This window comes from Tiliqua scincoides, chromosome 1, assembly GCF_035046505.1.
Source record: "Tiliqua scincoides isolate rTilSci1 chromosome 1, rTilSci1.hap2, whole genome shotgun sequence".
In the NCBI taxonomy this organism is placed as follows: Eukaryota; Metazoa; Chordata; class Lepidosauria; order Squamata; family Scincidae; genus Tiliqua; species Tiliqua scincoides.
The window spans coordinates 47,895,349-47,919,071 of NC_089821.1; the positions used below are offsets into that span (position 1 = coordinate 47,895,349).

The 23,723-nt window shown below is 41.5% G+C and overlaps 1 protein-coding gene across 6 annotated transcripts in view; it reads left to right on the forward strand.

Annotated features, from left to right (window-relative positions):
* Nucleotides 1-23,723, forward strand: part of SBF2 (SET binding factor 2) — a 344,987-nt gene that overhangs the window by 235,800 nt on the left and 85,464 nt on the right. For all 6 annotated transcript variants that reach the window (XR_010794990.1, XM_066639834.1, XM_066639835.1 and 3 more), the window contains exon 17: nt 15,624-15,692. Coding sequence is in view for 5 of the 6 variants with exons in the window: in XM_066639834.1 (XP_066495931.1) it covers nt 15,624-15,692 (69 nt within the window). In the remaining variant the exon portion in view is untranslated. The remainder of the gene's footprint in view (nt 1-15,623; nt 15,693-23,723) is intronic.

The following is a 23,723-nucleotide window of genomic DNA, read 5'->3' on the forward strand; positions in this document are numbered from 1 at the left end:
TGGTGGAATGCGGAGAATCAGTGGGATACCGCAATCCCAGGCTATAAACTCTACAGGAGGGACAGGCAGGGGCGTGTTGGAGGTGGGGTGGCCCTTTATGTTAAGGAAGGGATAGAATCCAGCAAAGTAGAGATTGAAGGTGGGTCCGACTCCACCGTAGAATCTCTGTGGGTTAAATTACCAGGCTTGTGCAGCAATGTAATACTGGGGGCGTGCTATCGACCTCCAGACCAGAAATCTGATGGGGACCTTGAAATGAGGAAACAGATCAGGGAGGTGACAAGGAAGGACAGGGTTGTAATCATGGGGGACTTCAATTATCCTCATATTGACTGGGTCAATTTGTGTTCTGGTCACAATAAGGAAACCGGATTTCTTGACGTGCTAAATGACTGTGGCTTAGATCAGCTAGTCAAGGAGCCCACCAGAGGACAGGTGACTCTGGATTTAATTTTGTGCGGTACGCAGGACCTGGTTAGAGATGTAAATGTTACTGAGCCATTGGGGAACAGTGATCATGCTGCGATCCGTTTTGACGTGCACGTTGGGGGAAGAATACCAGGCAAATCTCTAACAAAAACCCTTGACTTCCGACGGGCGGACTTCCCTCAAATGAGGAGGCTGGTTAGGAGGAGGTTGAAAGGGAGGGTAAAAAGAGTCCAGTCTCTCCAGAGTGCATGGAGGCTGCTTAAAACAACAGTAATAGAGGCCCAGCAGAGGTGTATACCGCAAAGAAAGAAGGGTTCCACTAAATCCAGGAGAGTGCCCGCATGGCTAACCAGCCAAGTTAGAGAGGCTGTGAAGGGCAAGGAAGCTTCCTTCCGTAAATGGAAGTCTTGCCCTAATGAAGAGAATAAAAAGGAACATAAACTGTGGCAAAAGAAATGTAAGAAGGTGATAGGGGAGGCCAAGTGAGACTATGAGGAACGCATGGCCAGCAACATTAAGGGGAATAATAAAAGCTTCTTCAAATATGTTAGAAGCAGGAAACCCGCCAGAGAAGCGGTTGGCCCTCTGGATGGTGAGGGAGGGAAAGGGGAGATAAAAGGAGACTTAGAGATGGCAGAGAAATTAAATGAGTTCTTTGCATCTGTCTTCACGGCAGAAGACCTCGGGCAGATACCGCTGCCCGAACGGCCCCTCCTGACCGAGGAGTTAAGTCAGATAGAGGTTAAAAGAGAAGATGTTTCAGACCTCATTGATAAATTAAAGACCAATAAGTCACCGGGCCCTGATGGCATCCACCCAAGGGTTATTAAGGAATTGAAGAATGAAGTTGCAGATCTCTTGACTAAGGTATGCAACTTGTCCCTCAAAACTGCCACGGTGCCAGAAGATTGGAGGATAGCAAATGTCACGCCTATTTTTAAAAAGGGAAAGAGGGGGGACCCGGGAAACTATAGGCCGGTCAGCCTAACATCCATACCGGGTAAGATGGTGGAATGCCTCATCAAAGATAGGATCTCAAAACACATAGACGAACAGGCCTTTCTGAGGGAGAGTCAGCATGGCTTCTGTAAGGGTAAGTCTTGCCTCACAAACCTTATAGAATTCTTTGAAAAGGTCAACAGGCATGTGGATGCGGGAGAACCCGTGGACATTATATATCTGGACTTTCAGAAGGCGTTTGACACGGTCCCTCACCAAAGGCTACTGAAAAAACTCCATAGTCAGGGAATTAGAGGACAGGTCCTCTCGTGGATTGAGAACTGGTTGGAAGCCAGGAAACAGAGAGTGGGTGTCAATGGGCAATTTTCACAATGGAGAGAGGTGAAAAGCGGTGTGCCCCAAGGATCTGTCCTGGGACCGGTGCTTTTCAACCTCTTCATAAATGACCTGGAGACAGGGTTGAGCAGTGAAGTGGCAAAGTTTGCAGACGACACCAAACTTTTCCGAGTGGTAAAGACCAGAAGTGATTGTGAGGAGCTCCAGAAGGATCTCTCCAGACTGGCAGAATGGGCAGCAAAATGGCAGATGCGCTTCAATGTCAGTAAGTGTAAAGTCATGCACATTGGGGCAAAAAATCAAAACTTTAGATATAGGCTGATGGGTTCTGAGCTGTCTGTGACAGATCAGGAGAGAGATCTTGGGGTGGTGGTGGACAGGTCGATGAAAGTGTCGACCCAATGTGCGGCGGCAGTGAAGAAGGCCAATTCTATGCTTGGGATCATTAGGAAGGGTATTGAGAACAAAACGGCTAATATTATAATGCCGTTGTACAAATCGATGGTAAGGCCACACCTGGAGTATTGTGTCCAGTTCTGGTCGCCGCATCTCAAAAAAGACATAGTGGAAATGGAAAAGGTGCAAAAGAGAGCGACTAAGCTGATTACGGGGCTGGGGCACCTTCCTTATGAGGAAAGGCTACGGCGTTTGGGCCTCTTCAGCCTAGAAAAGAGACGCTTGAGGGGGGACATGATTGAGACATACAAAATTATGCAGGGGATGGACAGAGTGGATAGGGAGATGCTCTTTACACTCTCACATAATACCAGAACCAGGGGACATCCACTAAAATTGAGTGTTGGGCGGGTTAGGACAGACAAAAGAAAATATTTCTTTACTCAGCGCGTGGTCGGTCTGTGGAACTCCTTGCCACAGGATGTGGTGCTGGCGTCTAGCCTAGACGCCTTTAAAAGGGGATTGGACGAGTTTCTGGAGGAAAAATCCATTATGGGGTACAAGCCATGATGTGTATGCGCAACCTCCTGATTTTAGGAATGGGTTAAGTCAGAATGCCAGATGTAGGGGAGAGCACCAGGACGAGGTCTCTTGTTATCTGGTGTGCTCCCTGGGGCATTTGGTGGGCCGCTGTGAGATACAGGAAGCTGGACTAGATGGGCCTATGGCCTGATCCAGTGGGGCTGTTCTTATGTTCTTATGTTCTTATGTTAATTACAGTTTTAATTTCCACAATTGCTTTAGTTCTTTCTTAAGAAATATGTTAGCCCAAAATATTCCAAAGCCTCTTAAGTGGACAGCATCTGGCCTGGACACCTTTAAAAGGGGATTGGACAAGTTTCTGGAGGAAAAATCCATTTTGGGTTACAAGCCATGATGTGTATGTGCAACCTCCTGATATTAGAAATGGGCTATGTTAGAATGCCATATGCAAGAATATGCATATGCAATGGCAATGGCATATGCAATGCCATATGCAGAATGCCAGTGCAAGGGAGGGCACCAGGATGAGGTCTCTTGTTATCTGATGTGCTCCCTGGGGCATTTGGTGGGCTGCTGTGAGATACAGGAAGCTGGACTAGATGGGTCTATGGCCTGCTCCAGTGGGGCTGTTCTTATGTTCTTAAGTGTAAAGATGACTTATCTACACTGAAAGTTCAGTCCTTAATCAGGAGTAAGGTCAAGATGATTCTTTCTGCTGTGACAAAGCAAGTTTTTCACATCTTTTTATGGCAGCAGCTTTATTACACTGTTGCGAAATCTACTTTTGTATGTATTTTTAAGAAATGTCCTATCCTCACCATTTTCTCAAGTATGCTCATAGGGGCCCTGAGGCTCCCTCCATGAGCACACCGCAAGTGGCTACTATCTATCCCCTGCTTGGTTTGCTCATCCATCCCTCCTGCCTTCCCTGTTCATGGCTCTTCTTCCTCATTTTCCTCCTGTTCTGATTCTTTGCCAGTATTCAGTGTTGGACTCATCCATCCCTCCTGCCTTCCCTATTCATGGCTCCTCTTCCTCATTTTCCTCCTGTTCTGGTTTTTGTCAGTATTCAGTGTTGGACTCAGTGCTGCACCATTCTGCACATTCTGCCAGCACTCTAGGGTTCACTGAGACTCCACATGTAAGCCAACTAGGTTCCCTGAGACTTCCTATAAGAGTGTAAAGAGCTCAGGAGACTACTGCTCTAGCTGAAGGGTGTCAACCTTATTTCATACAGCAGAATGAATCGGATTCATATCAAGTGCTGTGGGCCAGTTTACTATATTTATATTAACAGAAAATGACTAACAGGCGTGGGTAAGCATTATTTGTGGCTATTTTAAGTTATGAAGGAATTAAGTCAGGAATTATTAAGGAATTAAGTCAGATAGAGGTTGAAAGAGAAGATGTTTCAGACCTCATTGATAAATTAAAGATCAGTAAGTCACTGGGCCTGGATGGCATCCACCCAAGAGTTATTAAGTAATTGAAGAATGAAGTTGCTGATCTCTTGACTAAAATATGCAACTTGTCCCTCAAAACGGCCACGGTGCCAGAGGATTGGAGGATAGCAAATGTCATACCAATCTTTAAAAAGGGAAAGAGGGGCGACCCGGGAAACTATAGGCTGGTCAGCCTTACCGGTCAGGCCGGTAAGATGGTGGAATGCCTCATGAAAGATAGAATCTCAAAACACATAGACGAACAGGCCTTGCTGAGGGAGAATCAGCATGGCTTCTGTAAGGGTAAGTCTTGCCTCACAAACTTTATAGAATTCTTTGAAAAGGTCAACAGGCATGTAGATGCAGGAGAACCCGTGGACATTATATATCTGGACTTTCAGAAGGCGTTTGACACGGTCCCTCACCAAAGACTACTAAAAAAGCTCCACAGTCAGGGAATTAGAGGGCAGGTCCTCTCTTGGACTGAGACCTGGTTGAAGACCAGGAAACAGAGTGGGTGTGAATGGGCAATTTTCACAATAGAGAGAGGTGAAAAGAGGTGTGCCCCAAGGATCTTTTCAACCTCTTCATAAATTACCTGGAGACAAGGGTGAGCAGTGAGGTGGCAAAGTTTGCAGACAACACCAAACTTTTCCGAGTGGTGAAGACCAGACGTGATTGTGAGGAGCTCCAGAAAGATCTCTCCAAACTGTCAAAATGGGCAGCAAAATGGCAGATGCGGTTCAATGTCAGTAAGTGTAAAGTCATGCACATTGGGGCAAAAAATCAAAACTTAAATTATGCATGGGAAGGATAAAGTGGATAGAGAGATGCTCTTTACACTCTCACATAACACCAGAACCAGGGGACATCCACTGAAATTGAGTGTTGGGAGGGTTAGGACAGACAAAAGAAAATATTTCTTTACTCAGCGTGTGGTCAGTCTTTGGAACTCCTTGCCACAGGATGTGGTGACGGCATCTGGCCTGAATGCCTTTTAAAGGGGATTGGACAAGTTTCTGGAGGAAAAAATCCATTATGGGTTACAAACCATGATGTGTATGTGCAACCTCCTGATTTTAGAAATGGGCTATGTCAGAATGCCAGATGCAAGTGAGGGCACCAGGTTGCAGGTCTCTTGTTATCTGTTGTGCTCCCTGGGGCATTTGGTGGGCCGCTGTGAGATACAGGAAGCTGGACTAGATGGGCCTATGGCCTGATCCAGTGGGGCTGTTCTTATGTTCTTATGAAGACTATACTTCTATAGTGCTATATACTGATTTAATAATGTCCATTTGTTAGACTGTATGTTTGACACCCCTGTTGTACAGGACATTTTTATATGCATGGGTGTGTATATGTATAATCTCACTGAAAAGCTGAAATAGTGGCAACAGTAGACCTGTTCATCACTTTTCTTAGTCATTATAAGCACAAGAGTAAGGTAAACAGATGATACATTTTAAAATGATTAATTTATGCTGGAAACATTCACGTTTCACTGACTTTTACTGGAGCTGTCTCATTGGTAGTGAATACGAATTTTCTGAAGAGGGTGTATTTGAGACTATGGCCACAATCCTTGTAGAATTAAATCAGTTAAATCAATGGGTATAAACATTAATAACACTATGTAGGTCTGTGTACCCACAAAATACTGAGCTAGTGAAGCAAAATCCAACATATTGTTAATTTTGCATCATCATTTGCATCACTCTGCTTGGTGGTCTTTGGTCTGCTTCAGTTTGAGTTGTATTGTATTCTCGCTGATGGAAAGAACTGCAGAGGCTGCCTTGGGATGTGTGCATTTGCCTGCATGTGCACCATAAGAGGTGAAATGCATCATTGCAAGCTATGTACAGAGTTTTGCCACAGAGCTCCCCACTGGCACCAATGCCCCACAGAGCTCGCCATTCACTGGCATCAACAGTGGATGACCACACCCCTATCTCAATTAGCAGGGCTGGGAAAGGCATCTGCCTGAGACATTGGTGATGTATGCAACAATAGCTGATCTTTGAGTTAGTTTATAAATAATGTGTTGCATATGGAAACACATACTGCAGTGACATTTGGTAAGTCATGCGCAGTTGTCATGGTACCTTATTAATGCCTTATTAATTAAACACACCTTTAAGGAGTGTCATGTACAATATCATACACAAAACACTGTTTCTTACTATACTTCTGTCTGAAAGTTTCTTTTTACCTTCAAACTTTGAAATATGCCATTTTTTGCTTATTCTTCCTGAACGCAGTATTAATACGCATCTGAGGTCTCTGCAGACTACATTCAGAGTTTAAATGAAATTTAAATACTTAGTTGACACTTTGTAGATGTGCAGAAAAATAAGAACTGAAGTAAATCATGCCCCCATGGCAGATAGCTATTGCACCTCTGACTTCACTGTTCTGAAAATAACTTGTATGATATAGAAGATGCCTAATTCTGTAAACATTAGGAAGCTACAGAGTGACAGTGGCATGTAAACCAAAAAAATGGGAACTGGGGTAGAGGTAACTAAACAGAATCTGGTTCAAAGGAATTATAATCTCATTTTTTCATACTGAGTTGGCTATTTTCAATTGAATCATTTCAACAGAGACATGCCTGTTACTTGCTAATCTGATTCTGTTTGTCCCATGGGCTATGTGGATTTTGCATTCCTTCTTTTTGTTTTAACTTCAAGTGTTAAGTGTTTTCTTCAGTCTGTAAAACTTTGTAGTCATCTGGAGATTAAACTCAATTAACTCAAGGATATGCGACTTATGGCTGAGATGATTCAGAGCAGTGACCGAGCAAATTGTTCAGATGACTGGAAGTCCTGAACTTTAAGCTTTGTTTAAAGTGTTGACTCTATATATTTGCCTGTTGAGATTTTTTGCTAGTCATCTGAGACAGCATGCGCAATGCCACTTATCACCACTATTTCTTATGCTGTTTCAGAGCATTAAAATTTTCTCTAGGAAATATTTAAAAATATTAGTAATAGAGCTGATTCCATTGAAAACATTTTAAAATTGCAGCATTTGTAACTTATTCCATAAGCTTTTTTATATTCATTTCACATGATTACATATGCCTTTATGTATTCAGTCCAATATTCAGATATTCAGTCCAATATTATACTTTAAAAGACTAAGGGCGCAATCCTAACCCCTTATGTCAGTGCTTTCCAGCACTGCATACAGCACATCTGTTCTTGGCACAGCTGCACCTGCAGGGGGAGGAGGATAGGATTGGGCTCTTAAATAACCATAGAGGTGCTTTGGAAAAAAAAAAAAAAAAAGATGCACCCCACTAGAAGCAGGGGAGAGGGGAGTCCAGCCATCAAGTTCAGCTTGGAGCCAGATGCATGTGTTTAGGAAGAAAAGGTGGAGAGAAGCAAAGCTCACTCTTCAGCAAAAAAAAACCTAGCACCCATTCCTATTTCATTCTGCATCTGTACATAGTTTGAGAATCAAAGCAGTTGAAACTTTAAATGCACTGTTTCAGGGTTTGTTTTTTTTTTGTTTACAAATCAGGACTTAGGGGCCCTGATCTGCAGTAGGGTTACAGAATGTGGGAAGGCCAAATTTAATTCTTTGCCACTATTTTAGTTGCAGTCAGGGACTCTCATGACTGCTAATTATCAGCACCACAACCACCCCCCAAAAGAATCCAACAGCCATGTTCAAATGACAATTTAAAGTCATGCCTGGTTCCCCTGCCCTCAGATGTTAGGTGTTGAAAATGAGGTGATGGCTAACTCTTCCATTGTCTTTGAAGGAGGGTCATATATTAGAAATATTAAGGAATTTCAGTGTTAACAATTCTTGTTCTTCTGGAAGATACAATGCTTTCTAGAATTTAGATCTTCCTGTACATAAGAAAGGAGATGCAGGAATGCTTCTTTGCCTTGTTGTGATATGATTTGCTGATAACTGACCTGTAGTGAGAAGTTGCAACTATTTCCTGATAGTCCACTGTTAATATTTTTCTGTTTCTCAATTTAATTCACTCATGTTGTATAAAGTGGTTTGGTATTTGGTATTTAGTTTGCAGTCATTGCAGAAGTGTTTTCCTGAACCACAGGTCTTGCATGTTAGAGAACAAATTTCTTGTAAGCAGCTCAGCCCTTGTATTCTTGATATTCAGTGGCTATTGATAATTTTGGTCTTCCTCATTTGTCACATGTTGTAAAGGATCCTAGGGTTTAATTTTTAAAAATATTTGTAGAATCCGTCTACAAATTCTGGTGTGGATCAATCTATTGCAGATGGTGTAGTTTACAATTTGGACAGAGTTTCAGTGAATGAAGTCCTGCTGTGAAATAAAAGTCGAAAAGCATCTTGGCATCCCAACCATTTCCTTGGGAGAAGATTACAGCCTGAGTTTGCTGAACTTTATTGCTATGGGCCTCATGACAGTTTTCAGAAACATGCATGGCATTTTTGCTAAAGAAACTCAGATGTGTTCAAACTCAGGGGATGTCATTCTTCTATTTACCAGAGTCTTAAAAAAATTAAAAACAAGACCCCCTTAGACCCATTAGTTTTGTGTTTTATTAGAGTTTAGTAACAACACTGATGTAAAACATAGGAAATGATTCTGCTTCTATACGTAAGCATTGCTCTCGTGAGAAAGGAAAAAGAGAGTAACAAATCTTATCCTGCAATTGTAGGAAATGATTATATTTTGCAGTGTCGTCACTGGTTTTGTCTACCGCTAGCCCTGAAGTACTGTTTAGCTGCTCAGGACAGATGTTTTCTGTTGCTGAAACTCATAAAACTATTGATGGTAAATCTAGGTAAAATTTACTTGTCATTTGCAGCAGAAGTAATTACTTTCCAATCTTCAGAGTTTGAGCAGGTCTCATTTTTACCATTGTGAATGTATTCAAACCAATTAATAGCTGGCTCTTGCTGAAGGCAGCTTAAACAATGATTTTTGAAAAAGAAAAAAATAATAGCCCGATTAGGATCATCTATTGGTTCTCAAATTTTCAGCACTGGGACCCACTTTTTAGAATCAAAATCTGTCAGGACTCACCCGAAGTAATGACCAGAAGTGACATCATCAAGCAGGAAGAGTTTTAACAATCCTAAACTGCAATCCTACCCACACTTATCCAGGAGTAAGTCCCATTTACTATCATTGTTAGTCCCATCATTTAAGTCCCATTTACTATCCCATAGTACTATCCCATAGTACTATCCCATTTGCTATCCCATAGTAAGTCCCATTTACTATCATTGTTAGTCCCATCATTACTATCATTGTTAAAAGCAAATATATAATAGTCTGTTAGAAGTTCAGATCTGTAACATTTCCCCAAATGCAGTCACATACCATGGTAGCATCAAGTCTAATATATTCAAATAAATTTTGAAATGAATGGGGACCACCCTGAAATGGGCTTGCGACACACCTAGTGGGTCCCGACCAACAGTTTGAGAAACACAGATTTACCTGGTAATCTATAGACTCGTCATTCACAATGCAGTCTTTCATACCACCATTCCAGACTTTCCATTTGATAAAGTTAACAAATCCTATAGAGATCTGGCATCTTGATTCAGACAGTAAAGTAACTGCAGTTTCCTTAGTTTAGAAAAGCAACTAACTGTCAACTTGATAAAAGTGAGGTAGCTATGGATTTAATTGCACATTAAGCTGTAGTACTCTATGGTCTTTCATATGAATGTATTAATAGTATTTATACCCAGTCTTCCTTATTCAAAAATTGAACCATCCAGACTGGTTAATATAGGAAATAAAAAACAATATATGTATATTTTGATATAGTTCACATGAATCCTGCTTTTTTGTTATTTGGAGGAAGGAATTGGACAGTGACAAAGAGTAGAATTGCACTGCTTTCCTTGCAATCAATGGGGGAGTAATATTGCAACTTGTGAAATGGAAGAACAACCTCCGGACCAATGATCCATTTCACATAACAGGAAAGTCTGACATTTCCCTGTTAGGAGGCACACTGCTATATGTCAGATTGGACCGATTGACCTTTTTGTTTCCTTTTTGGCTTTTTGCTGCTGCCTCATAACAATTCCTGGGCTGTGTTTTTTTTAGCTTCTTGTGAGTTTTGAGTTTGGGCACTGCTCAGAATGTGGCTGGGAGAAGAAGCTGGGGCTTTAAGCTATTCCTACTTTCCTGTCCCATTGGTCCAACCTGACATAGGGCAGTGTGCCTCCTAACAGGGAAATGTTGACCTGGGTTCAATTTCCTGCCAAGTTGTTAACTTTATTGTGTGACCGTGGACCAGGACTCATATATGAGTATATACAGTAAGTCAAAATTTGGTCACAGCAGCAAAGTGGTGTGGTATAAATATAAATTGGCAGGTGTTCTGAAGTTGATAAAGTGGTTTCCCTAGACCAGCCCCTCAAGGTCACCAGACTCAAGGAGGAAGGAATCTCTCTCTCTCTCTCTCTCTCTCTCTCTCTCTCTCTCTCTCTCTCTCTCTCTCTCTCTCTCTCTGGGTTAATTTATATAATGCCTTTCTTCTAAGGAGCTCAGGTGTATGTGCCGCCTCCCCTTCCTATTATCCTCACAAAAATCTTGTGATGTAGATTAGACTGAGAGATACTGTAGTGACTGCAAGGCAAATCAAAATTTAACAAATCATGTATGCTGAGGTAAGCTATGTGTAGAATATGAATAAATGTGGCTTATTGTACTGTATTGGAGTTTTAGCTCGATCAATCCTAAAGGCTCAGAGTAGGTAACAATATGGTTTCTGTGCACTTATAATTAAATGTCCGTACATAGACCAGCTAGTTAAAAAAAAAATCTCACAGAATTTAATCCCAAATACAAAAATCAAGCAAAAAATTGACTTGCATCACTATATAGATGTGTCTGTATGTACTACAGTGAGATTCTAGATTAATATAAGACAGAGGCAGCTGTTTAAGATGTCATTCTGTGTCCTTGCAGTTCTAATGTAAAATATAGATGGTAAATTGACTTTTACTCATTTTAGAGATTATGGTGTGACCAAAAAAAGTTACAATCAATTATTTTGGGCCAAAGGAGGGGGAGCAGAATCAACTGGACACTATTATTATTGTTATTGTTATTATTATTATTATTATTATTATTAGTAGTAGTAGTAGTAGTAGTATTTATATACCGCTTTTCAACAAAAAGTTCCCAAAGTGGTTTACAAAAAAAAAATCAAATAATAACTAATGGCTCCCTGTCCCAAAAGGGCTCACAATCTAAAAAGATGCAACATCAGCAGACAGCCACTAGAAAAGACACTGCTAGGGTGAGGTGGGCCGGTTACTCTCCCCCTGCTAAATAAAAGAGGAGCACCCACTTGAAAAAGTGCCTCTTACCAGAACATAAGAACAGCCCCACTGGATCAGGCCATAGGCCCATCTAGTCCAGCTTCCTGTATCTCACAGCGGCCCACCAAATGCCCCAGGGAGCACACCAGATAACAAGAGACCTCATCCTGGTGCCCTCCCTTGCATCTGGCATTCTGACATAACCCATTTCTAAAATCAGGAGGTTGCGCATACACATCATGGCTTGTACCCCATAATGGATTTTTCCCCCAGAAACTTGTCCAATCCCCTTTTAAAGGCGTCTAGGCTAGACGCCATCACCACATCCTGTGGCAAGGAGTTCCACAGACCGACCACACGCTGAGTAAAGAAATATTTTCTTTTGTCTGTCCTAACCCGCCCAACACTCAATTTGAGTGGATGTCCCCTGGTTCTGGTATTATGTGAGAGTGTAAAGAGCATCTCCCTATCCACTCTGTCCATCCCCTGCATAATTTTGTATGTCTCAATCATGTCCCCCCTCAGGCGTCTCTTTTCTAGGCTGAAGAGGCCCAAACGCCGCAGCCTTTCCTCATAAGGAAGGTGCCCCAGCCCCGTAATCATCTTCGGCGCTCTCTTTTGCACCTTTTCCATTTCCATTAACCAGTTAGCAGGGGTTAGCACTAAGATACAGGAGCAAGAAAGCAAAGCAAAACAGAGCAGCAGAGACCCAGGAAGGTAATTTTTAGGCCTCTATTATTTTAGAGTTTTAGGTATATGTGTACGTAATAACTTTATACCAAAACAAGGAATATGTTAGGTTCACTAGCTATTCAGTGTCTGAGAATAAGAGTCAGACCTTGCTGTTGTATGTTTCTGCTTCTCATCACTATGTTTCCCTCCCTCTTGACAGTTGTTCTTGCAAACAGTTGCTAGTGCAAACAGGAAAAAAAACCCACTGACAACCAAAAGCAGATCTGCAAAAACAATTGTTGCAGCTATTATTCCTCTTAGGTAGGCTGCAAAGAGACCCAAGAGCATTTCTGTGCTTATAAGGGATGCGTAGAAGAGAAAATTTCACCTGATTCATCCTTTTCTGAGTAGCATGTCAATTAGATGTGTATACACGTCAAAAATTAGTCCAGTGTTCTCTGTGTTATGAAATAAATGCAGAAACAGATTTACTGGTACAATTATTATACTCTTGGGCTGCAGGATTTCTAACATATATATCCCATCTTTATTTACACTATATATCGTTTCTGGGACTGATATGGTTGATATAGCTAGCCCCTGGTAAGACCCTAATTAAATATTCTCTGGGACTACTCAGGCAAATACAAGTGGGGCCTCAAAAACCACAGAGGGGGAGGGGAGATGCAATAAAGGAGGAATAAGGCTCCAAAAAAGCATTCACTGGTACACAGTTCCCAATGTACTAGGGGGCCATATCCACGGATCCCGTACCTGCGGATTGGGTCCATAGATCATCTCACGTGCACTTCCCCACACTCCCTCAGGAGGCAAGGGGAGTTGTGCTCCTCTCACCTCCAGATTGTCATCTAAGCCCAGCCAAGGCCTTAGACATCTATCCACAGCCTCTGCCAGGCTCAGACTGGACTCAGTAGCGAAAAACACGTGACTTCTGGACTTCCCAGGTGTTCTAGTGCTTTATAAGCGTTCAAAACATCACTTCTAGTTTCTCTGTGAAACTGGAAGTCATGTGTTTTTAATTGCTAAGCTCAGTTTGAGCCTGGCAGAGCTCTGTTGGGCTCAGAAGACCCTCCAGAGGCGAGGGGAGCATAAATCACCTCACCTCCATAGGGTGGTTGCGCAGGCATCTGCCTGTATCCACGGTGTCAGGTAACCACAGGGGGTTCCGAAATAGATATGATGGCACCCTTGTATATACATGCCATGTCAAAGCAAATGCCTGGAGTGGCTACTTTGTGTTGTGAGCCTAGTAATGTAATAATAATAATAATATACAGTATTTATATACCGCCTTTCTTGGTCTTTATTCAAGACTTTATTCAAGGCGGTTTACACAGGCAGGCTTATTAAATCCACGCAGGGATTTTTACAAATTGAAAGAAGGTTCTCTCTTTCAAGAACCACCACATTCAAGGTGTTACACTCCGATCTGGTTTAACATTCTGGCCTCCATCCTCCCACGCTCCAAGCAGATGGAACAGCTCAGCTGCAGCTTGCCAGCTGCTTCAAGGTCGCACGGTGCTGGTGGCCTCGAACTGGCGACCTTGTGGATGTTAATCTTCAGGCAAATGGAGGCTCTACCCTCTAGACCAGACCTCCTGCCTAGTAGTATGAATTGTCTGTTGAATGGTTTTTCGTGCAACATGGAATTGCTATAAGCCTTTGATAATATTATTACATGCCATTTGAAGGACTGTTGTCCCTGAACCAACCATGTTGATGCATTCTGTTAGAACTAAGGTACAATTGGTACTCAATACAGTAGTAGCATGGCAGATTCCTAGAATAGTGATTCTCAAACTTTTTAGCACCAATTTTTAGAATGACTTTAGAATGACATTTAGAATTTTTAGTCTGTGAGGAAGTGATGTAATTAGCCTTAAAGTGATGTCATGACCAGAAGTGACATCATCAAGCAGGAAATTTTTTAACACGATAAAATTATATATATATATATATATATATATATATATATATATATATATATATATATATATATATATATAATGAAATCAAATTAATTAAATAAATTAAAAGTTTACATTAAGTATAAGTTCAAAAAATTATTTAAAATAAACAAGAACCCTTTGTTTAATAAAGTAGCGCAAGTTAAACCCAATTGCAATCTGGTGTCTTCACTGGGGGGTTGTGAGTGTAAATAGAATGCTAGATGCAGGGAGGTGGCAGTGAGATACAAGTATCTTGTGGTCTTCTGTATGCTTCCTGAGGCATCTGGTTGGCTGCTGTGAGTTACAGGAAGCTGGACTAGATGGGCTGTGGGCCTGATCCAGCAGGGCTGTTCTTATGTAACCCTCCTAACCCTTTCAAGCAGTTACTGATCTGTTTTTAAAAAAATTTCCCAAATATCTCAAAAGCTGCAATCTTATCCACACTTACCTGGGAGTAATCCCATTTAACTATCATTGTTAAAAGCAAATACATAGTAGCCTGTTAAAAGTACAGATCTGTATCCGTTCCCCAAATGCAATCACATACCACGGTAGCACCAAATATAATACAGGGGTGTCTGCAGGGTTTCCGTTCCAGAACCCACCATGGATACCCAAAAACATGGAAAATCAAGACGCCCTCATGGGTCCCCCATTCTAGAGACTGCTCTGAGCCCCGCAGAGGCAGCCAACAGCCTTTACCAGCATCATAATGGCTGTTTAGACCAAAAAAAGCTGCTACTTTTAGTTTTACAGAAACCATGAGATTTTTATGCCTTTAAAAGTCATTATGAAGGCCGGGGAAGCCACTGAGGTCACTAATCTGAGTTGCTCCTCGTGCTGATACTTAAAGTGCATGGCTGATTGCTGGTTGGAGGGGATCAATGATTTTTGGGAATCTAGTTTAAAATGTTTGGCACCACTAAGCCTATATGCTGAATTTTTCATTTCCACAAGTTACTTTCCTGTCTCTTCTCTCTGCCCATTTCCAAAATCTCAAAAGCAACTATAGTTGCCGCCACTTGGCCTTTATTTCCTTCACACAAAGTAGCCGCTCACTTGCTTTCTCCCTGTTAAGTGATTTGAATTTGGTATTCAAATTCCAAATTGATATTCCAGAATTCCACCACGAAGGAGGTGGGCACAGCCCTAGTGCCAAGGAGATGAAGCTCCAAGCCGATTATACCCAAACAAATCACAGCTGTTTTTTCTCTTATTGGCTGGGAAGGAAAGCTTGGGGAAGCTGAAAGCTTTGGAGAATTTGGTCTGTGTGTTGAGTGTGAGAAAGAGGGAGTGAAGGATTGCTTGCATTAGGTAGGGAGACATGCATCCCTCAGCAAAACATGAAATTTGCTCTGGACCAGCAGCCAATGGCTCATGGACTGGCATCAGTTCGTGGACCACATTTTGAGAATGTCTAGTATAGTCCAAAAAAACTTGTGCAAAATAAAATATTGTTAGTTTTTAAGTTTCCTTGTGGTTTTTTGTTTCTATAAATACTGTTACCCATCTGGAATGATTAGTTGAAAATACAAATTAATTATTTAAATTTGCTAATTTTTTGCTTTCTTTTTTGAAGGATTGTTCAACTTTGGAAGAGTACAACATTGCTGCAGCACTACTGCCACTTACAACTGCTTTCTATCGGGTAAGTTCAGATCGTGTTGGGAGCCGCATCATATATGTTTTCATATATAACTTTATTGATAGGATAGGGATTGTAGAATGGTAGGGTGTCTTCTCCAAAATTCATTCTAAAAAGCAAGCACAGGGTGGTCAGCCCCCTTGGCACATACAAGGGCTTACTTACATACGTACATACATGGCACATACATACTGATGTGCATAGGGCTTACTTTTTTTATTCTGGTCCTCATTCCTGAATCAGAGACTGTTGCATGACTCCTGGGGTCTATTCATTTTAGTTTAATGCATCATTTTCCTGCTATTCCTCCAAACAGCTCAGGGTAGTGTGCATGCGTCTCCTCCATAACTTTAAGCCTCACAGGGCCAGCCTACACACAAGGCTGGGTGAAGTGATTCCTTTGGATGACAAATTGGGGAGGTTTAGCAAAATGGAAGGCGTTGCCCTGTGCTTTGCACTTGCGTGTGGCCTCTGCTGCCCACTTAGGTCCCAATCCTATCCAATTTTCCAGTGCCGGTGCTGATGTACCTATGGGATATGCACTGCTTCCTGTGTTGAGGATGCAGTCACAGAGGCCTCCTTAAGGTATGGGAACATTTGTTCCCTTACCCTGGGGCTGCTTTGCAGTTGCACCAGTGCTGGAAAGTTGGATAGGGGCTGTTAGTTGCTTCATTCTGCCACTACTCTGATCCTCTTTTTATCTGCATTCGTAAAAAAAAAAAAGCAAGTGAGAAAAAAATTGGGGCAGCAGCAACTCATCTTTTTCTTTTAGCACTACTTTTGCATGCAAGCAATCACAGAAATTGGAAAAGTAGGAAGGAAGTAGGAGGCCACTGCAATCCTGTTGCAGATTGCTCTGTCACCTGTACCCTTCCAATCCGTTTTGAAGAAGTGATCAGGCAGGTGGGGGAGGTAGATGGAGAGGGACTCACACGCATTCATTCTGGTGTATGTACCTAGGAAGGGGGGAGAGAAAATTTCTGCACTACTTCAGTTTGGGCCAGACCTGAGCCTTTCAATAACCCTAAGAGGGAGCAACTGATTCCGAGTCACCTAGTAAACTTCATGTCTAACAGTATGTTTAAACTCTGGACTTCCTTGCCCTCATCAGACACTAAACACTACAACATACTGGCTCACTGAGGTATTGTGATCTGGCAACTCTAAGAGGGAAGGAGGGTTAAGAAACCAGCCTTGTTCAAGAAGCAGTAGTGTTCACATTGATCTGAACCAACCAGCCAATTCTTTGGGTTCTAGTTTTAAGTTATAACAAATATTCTTTCATATTGTTTGATAGTCAAACCAGTGTAATCAGTGTACAAGATGAAGGGACATTTATTGCTCTTGTTTTGGAAATTTATAGCAGGCAAACAGTAGGAGCCATCTTCTTCTTGCTTATGTCATTTGTGCCGCCAAAGAGAGGCTGCAGGGTCTCAGGTGGATCTCTTTAATGGAAAAATTCTAGGAGAGGCTAAAAGCAAGTTGATCACCCTTCAATATGTTTTAGGGGGGCAAGTGTTACTATCAACAGTACTCTTTTTGATGTGGAGGGAGACTTGTGAGAGAGGATGATTCTATAATTCTTCCCCCTCTTTCAATGTGTTTCCATTGTGTAGCTCTGCCCTAGAAGGAAATTACTTTCCCAACAACCATAAAATTTAATCTTCTAATCTAGGTCTCTAACAGCAGTACTCTCTATTTAGTTTTTACTAAAACCTTGCTACAGTTCAGTAAATCAAACTAGTACTTTGGGCTGAAATGCTGAAAACTCAATTACTTTGAAATAATGACATTAGGACAAAAGCTATGTGGCAGTAAGAAAATCTGCTCCGGTGAAGGTTTAACTAGATAATCAAACAAGTTGTCTTTTTTTCTTCTTCCTAATCACTTGTGAGCTGTCTGTCTCCAAGTTTAGTTTAGGGGCACTATGTGTATGTAATTAAAATAATGAGAGAGACTTTCTGTTTACAACATATTGTGGTTCTTGTGATGTTCTGTAAAATTCCAGTAGTAAATACCCAATGACTAGGCTCTTACAAAACCTGACAGGGCAGGATATGACTGAAGAAATCCACAGGCTCATAGCTGTCAGGGTTAAATTCACGGACAACAAGTCAGTACACTGGATGCATATTTGTGGCTAAAAAATCTTATAGTTCTCCAACAACAAACATCGCTACATCTTCTTTTTATTTAAAATTTAAATTACTTAGACCTAAGTAATCAGAAGAGTGTGATTCATCTAAATCAGGAGAAGCACACTTCACTATGTGTAGTACTGTACAAGCAAACAATCTTAGCCTCTGGGGCAGAAAACAATGGTTCTATTTATCATTAGTAATACAACTGGAATTTGTTTAAATTATAAATAACACAAAATCATACTTGTGATAAATTGTTTCCCATCCTGTTGGTTGAAGATTGCCTGTGTTATGTAAATTTTCTAGTGTAAGTTATTATAGCAGAATGTTAGATAATAAATTTATGTACATAACTTGTCCTAATAATACATCTACATATAGAGAATCTCCCCCTTTCTTTCTCAGGTCTGTCATATTCAGCACAGTTTTGAGATTGAGATAATGTTGGTCACCTTGGTGAATGACCTTTGGTGGGAGCTGGATAGTGGGAGTGTATCTGTATTGGTACTTTTGGACTGCTCATTTGCTATTAGTTCTGTCAGTTATGGCATTCTTCTGGATGAGGCGCTGGTTTGGAAAGATTCTGGTCATTCCTGGAGGGTAGGCTTCAGAAGGTAGTATTGGGGAATTGCAACTCAACTCCATGACCTTTGACTTAAGAGGTTTTACAGAGACCTGCTTTCTCACTGTTATTTAACATCAGCATGGAGCTGTTTGGAGAGAGTGAAGATTTGAAGTGCAGAATTATCAATGTGTTGATGATGCCCAACACTATTACTTATATCTGTCAAATTCCAGAAAATTGTGGTGGTCCTAATGTCTGAAATCATTAGTGATTACTGATTTGACTGAATATTTGAGTCCCCTCAGGGGTAGAAAGTGGGGATAAAAATGTGGTAAGTGAATGATTGAATATGTGCTGACAAACTGTAATCCAGACAAGATGTATATGCTTTTGATCAATGAAATACCTGATCCGTGGTTCTGTGTACAGCCAGTCACAGATAGGGTTGCACTTTCTTTTAACAAAAGGATTCACAGTTTGGAAGCAACCCTGGATCCAACATTGCTGCTGCATTGTCAGGTAAGCAGTGACAATGTCAAGGGGCACTTTTGCTCAATTTAGGCTGGTTTGCCAGATGCATGCTTTTCTGTCAACCCAGAGTAGATAACATATTCTATGTGTTATTGCCTTTGAAAAGTGGAAATATCAGCTGATGCAGAATGTGGCAGCTAAGAATTCTAACTGGAGTCCATTTTTTGGATCATCAAACCATTATTCTATGTATTGTATTATCTTCACTGGCTCCAAGCTCAATTCAAAGCATTGATATTGCTCTTTAAATCCCTAAATAGTTTAAGACCAGGACTAAAGGATTGTCTGTTCCCATATGGAAATTATATATATATATATATATATATATATATATATATATATATATATATATATATATATATATATATATATATATATATATATATATAAAAATATATATTTATATATATATATAAAACTGGAACCCCTGCTTTTTGTGCTACTACCACTATAGGTGTGACAAGTGGGCACACAAAAATCAGTCTTCCTCAGTGATGATGCCTTAGTTTAGGGACACTCTGCCCTTGGAGGCTCATCTGGCTCCCCCCCCCCCTTTGCTGGCCTTCATGTGCCTGATCAAGTTATTGCTGTTTTGGTGTCCTTTTGACATAGGAGATAGTTCAGTGTTCTTGCAGTCTCTGCCTTTTGCTGATCATTGCTGCTGTGTTTTCTATTTTGATGTGTTTTAGCTGCTGTTTTGTTTTCGTGTTGTAGTGTTTAATTGTGTAAGTTGCTGTTGTGATTTTTTTATTGTTTTATTGGTATGAATCAGTGGGGTTTTTGCCAGCTTACCAGATGAAGCTTGTAAAATAGCTACCACCACCGTTTGTGTATCTTAACAATAATAATAATAACAATAACTTTATTTTTACCCTACCTTTCTCCCCGAAGGGACTCAAGGCAGTTTACAACAGGTTAAAACAGATTAAAAACATAATTTAAAAAACAGATAAAAGCATATATCATAAAAACAGTAGTCAGATAAAAAGTAATCAGGTAAAAAGAGCATAGAGCAGCAAATCATAAAAGAATCAGTCCTGTAACCAAGCATTTAAAAAATATTAAAAGGTGTTGAAAAGATGTTAAAAAGGCTGAGAACTCAGAAGGCTTGTTTAAACAGAAGGGTCTTCAAGCCTTGCCAAAAATTCTCAAGAGAGGGAACCATTCTTAAGTCAAGGGGAAGGGAATTCCATAGCATTGGTGCCACTACTGAGAAGGCCCTATTTCTTGCCGCTGCCCCACGTACCTCCCTAGGTGGCGGCACTTGTTAAAAGGCCTTCCCTGATGACCTAAGCAGACGAGCTGGATTGTACGGGAGTAGGCGATCTCTAAGATACCCTGGCCCAGAGCAGTATAGGGCTTTAAAGGTCAAAACCAGCACCTTGAATTGGGCCCAGAAACGAATGGGCAGCCAGTGCAGCTGCTGGAGAAGCAGACTGACAATAGTGCAAGATCCAGAAGGCCCGCAGCAGGCATACTTAATCATTAATTGGGGATACACTGTCCAAAGCATGTCAAACCCCAAATCTACAATCTCAAGTTTCCAGATTATTAAAAATTGTGCCTTTTCAGGATTCATCCTTATTTTGTGAATTCCCATCCAGCCCGTGGTTAGTATTCAGATACACATTCAAAGAAACAACCGCTGCTCCTGGGTATAACTGAAAGTAGATGAATGTCATCAATGCCTTTGCTGAACCCCACAGAGTAAATACTATGGGGCAGACCAGCAGTCACCCAATATTACCTTCTTCTGACAGTCTGGCAGGTAGGAGGTACAGAAACTACTCCCAACTGCTCAAGTTGGCCCACAAGGGTTTGATGATCAGTTGTGAGGAAAGCCACTGCAACATGTAAGAGCAGTAAAGATGACACACACTAAAGGCCTGATCCTATTGGGTGCATTGCCGGTGATACACTCACACTGCCAGCACTGAGTGTCATAAAAGTTTCATAAGGCACTTTCCCGCCAGTGCTCAACACTAAGCCTTTGCACTGGGATGACGTGTCACTGGGCAGCTGGCAGTAAGTTTCGACTGAGAGGCTTTTCGGGGCATGGTCTGAAACCTGGTCTGAAATTGTTCAGATTGGATGAATCAAGTGAAAAATGGAGGACCCATGTTGAACCAAATCTATGGATCAAAAATCTGTGGATAAGTAGGCTCAACCCATAGTCATGAATAAAGTTGCAGTCCTAAGCACACTAGGGCAGGGGTTCCCAAGCTCCTTACCTTCTCAACCCACTTTGTCGTCAGTGGTGGGTCCCAGGCCCGCTGAGTCCAGGAAGCCAGCAGGCATTGTGTGCACGACAGAGAAACCACTTCCAGATTACGCTGGCATGCAGCCCACATCATTGGCCACATTGCACTGAGTCACATGATGCTTTTCCAGTCTCTGTGTCACAACCCACCATTGGATCGCAACATGAATTTTGAAGCTACACAGCAGTCTGGGCCATGATTCAGTCAGTGATGTAGGCTGGAGCAACACAGAAATGACTCAGCGAGCCACAACTCACCAAAAACCAGATCATTACCCTCAGATTGGTAAATGCTCTACTAGGATGAAACTCAACTGAACACAGACTTTCAAGTAGATGTGCATAGGATTGTGTGCACATTCCATTGAAACCAATGAAACAAGTAATTTGTGACATCTCTTTGCTTCCAATGGGATATGCAGCATGATCCTTGGCATGTTTACTCAGAAGTAAGTCCTGTTGAATTTAGTGAGGTTTATAAACTATTTTGTGAGTTTAGTATTTCAGCCTGAAGTCAGGAGTAACTTTAGTTGGATTGATACCGTGTTATTTAAGGCAACAATTTTAGGAGGTTCTTTTAGCTATGATGTGATGCAACTGACCACTTTTCAAAGAGTTCTCGATAATTATATCATTACCCAAACAGCTTGTTTGATTGAAGCAGCTAAAAGTTTACTTTAAATGAATTTATCCTAATCTATTACTTAGGTGACATTTGTTTGATTTCTCACTAATGTATGATCTCGTCTCTAAGAAACATTCTGATCACTATTCTATTTTAAAATAAAAATTCAAACAATGCAAACACAGAGCAAATATTTTGCAAATCCAACCCCTGGGATTAGCGGAGTAATTCATAATTTGAAACATTGCTTACACTTCCACACCCTTCTCTGCCCATGGTTCCCTATCCATTCCCCAAGCACAGCAGTTTGTTCCGAATTTCTGAGGAAATAATTTTGGCCAATAAACTGCATGAGGCAAGGCCCAACTATATTTGGATATGTTATAAATCTTTTCCGTAAAAAATATGCTAGTAGGATAATGATTTGTTCAAGATGTATTGTATCCTAGGGCATTTTTACAGGAGGCGTAAAAGATGCTTTTACTCTGAAAATCTCTGGTTACCCTGCCCCCCCCCATTTTTTCTTCTTCCATCTAGACTGGAACTTTCTAATTCCCCCATAGGCCTTTGTGGTACCTTACCATACTAAAAGGGCTGCTAGGACATCCTGCTACATTACCCATTTTTATGGGATGCCTCCCTGAAACACTTTTAAAGTCAGAGCCTGAGCAGAAAACCCTCATAGCCAACTAGACAGGTTATCTATGAATTTTCTGTCTTCTTGCTTGGCATCACTAAGAACAGTCCTAGGTTCTTGACAGTCCACCTCCTGGCTTTGACATTGGGCATCCAAATCCACATGACCAAATTCAAAAGGCAGGTAGGGATGCCAAGGTGCCCATAAACCATCCAGTTGGGTGACTTCAACCCTAAGCTTTTTAAGATGATGCACAAGAATGCTTAGGTGTATTGCCCTGGGCCATAGTGGAAAACACCTGCTGGTTTGTAAAAGGCATGCCTGCTCACTATGTGAGTGTAGGGATAAAAGCTCTGAAACTGCATGAGTAAATAGGGTAGGAAAGTACTCAGCCAGATTAGGGATTTGTTTTGTTTTCAACCTCCTTGCCAACGGCCCCTCCCAGTTTCTCATGTTTCCTAGTTATCATTGCTGTACTTTAGTCCTTACCTTTTTCATTCACTGTTTTTCTCAACCTTTTAACAACCTCCTTGTATTCTTACAATGTTTCTTGCTTGATCTAACTTCACTCCAGAGGGAGCAAGTTTGCTACAGCTCACAAAGTTTAACATTTCACAACATTATAGTTTGAAAGGGAAACAACTTGGATTGGGGGCTATCTGCTAACATGGGAGTGAGAGACTTTCTCAAGAAACCTTCTTTCTGTGTGGGCTTCCTAATTTTGAGTGGTGACAGCAAAGAGATTTATCCTTTTCCCAGTCTGTTTCCTTAGTAGAAGGGTGTGCAGAGAATAGAGTGCCAGTTGCTAATCACTAGGCACTGCACCCATTTTGCCTCAGTCTCCATTCTTCACAGCTTCTTTCATATATGCACATGATTTTGAACTAGTGAATATGTATGGCATGGATGTAGGCAACCTTCAGTCTTGAAAGACTATGGTATCGCGCTCTGAATGGTGGTTCTGGAACAGCGTCTAGTGTGACTGAAAAGGCCAATTCGGGAGTGACAATCCCTTCCACACTGGGAGCAAGTGCAGCCTGTCCCTGGTCTGTCTCCCTGGCTATGGGCCTTCCTTCTTTGCCTCAGACTTTTGGCCAAGTGTCTCTTCAAACTGGGAAAGGCCATGCTGCACAGCCTGCCTCCAAGCAGGCCGCTCAGAGGCCAGGGTTTCCCACTTGTTGAGGTCTACTCCTAAGGCCTTCAGATCCCTCTTGCAGATGTCCTTGTATCACAGCTGTGGTCTACCTGTAGGGCGCTTTCCCTGCACGTGTTCTC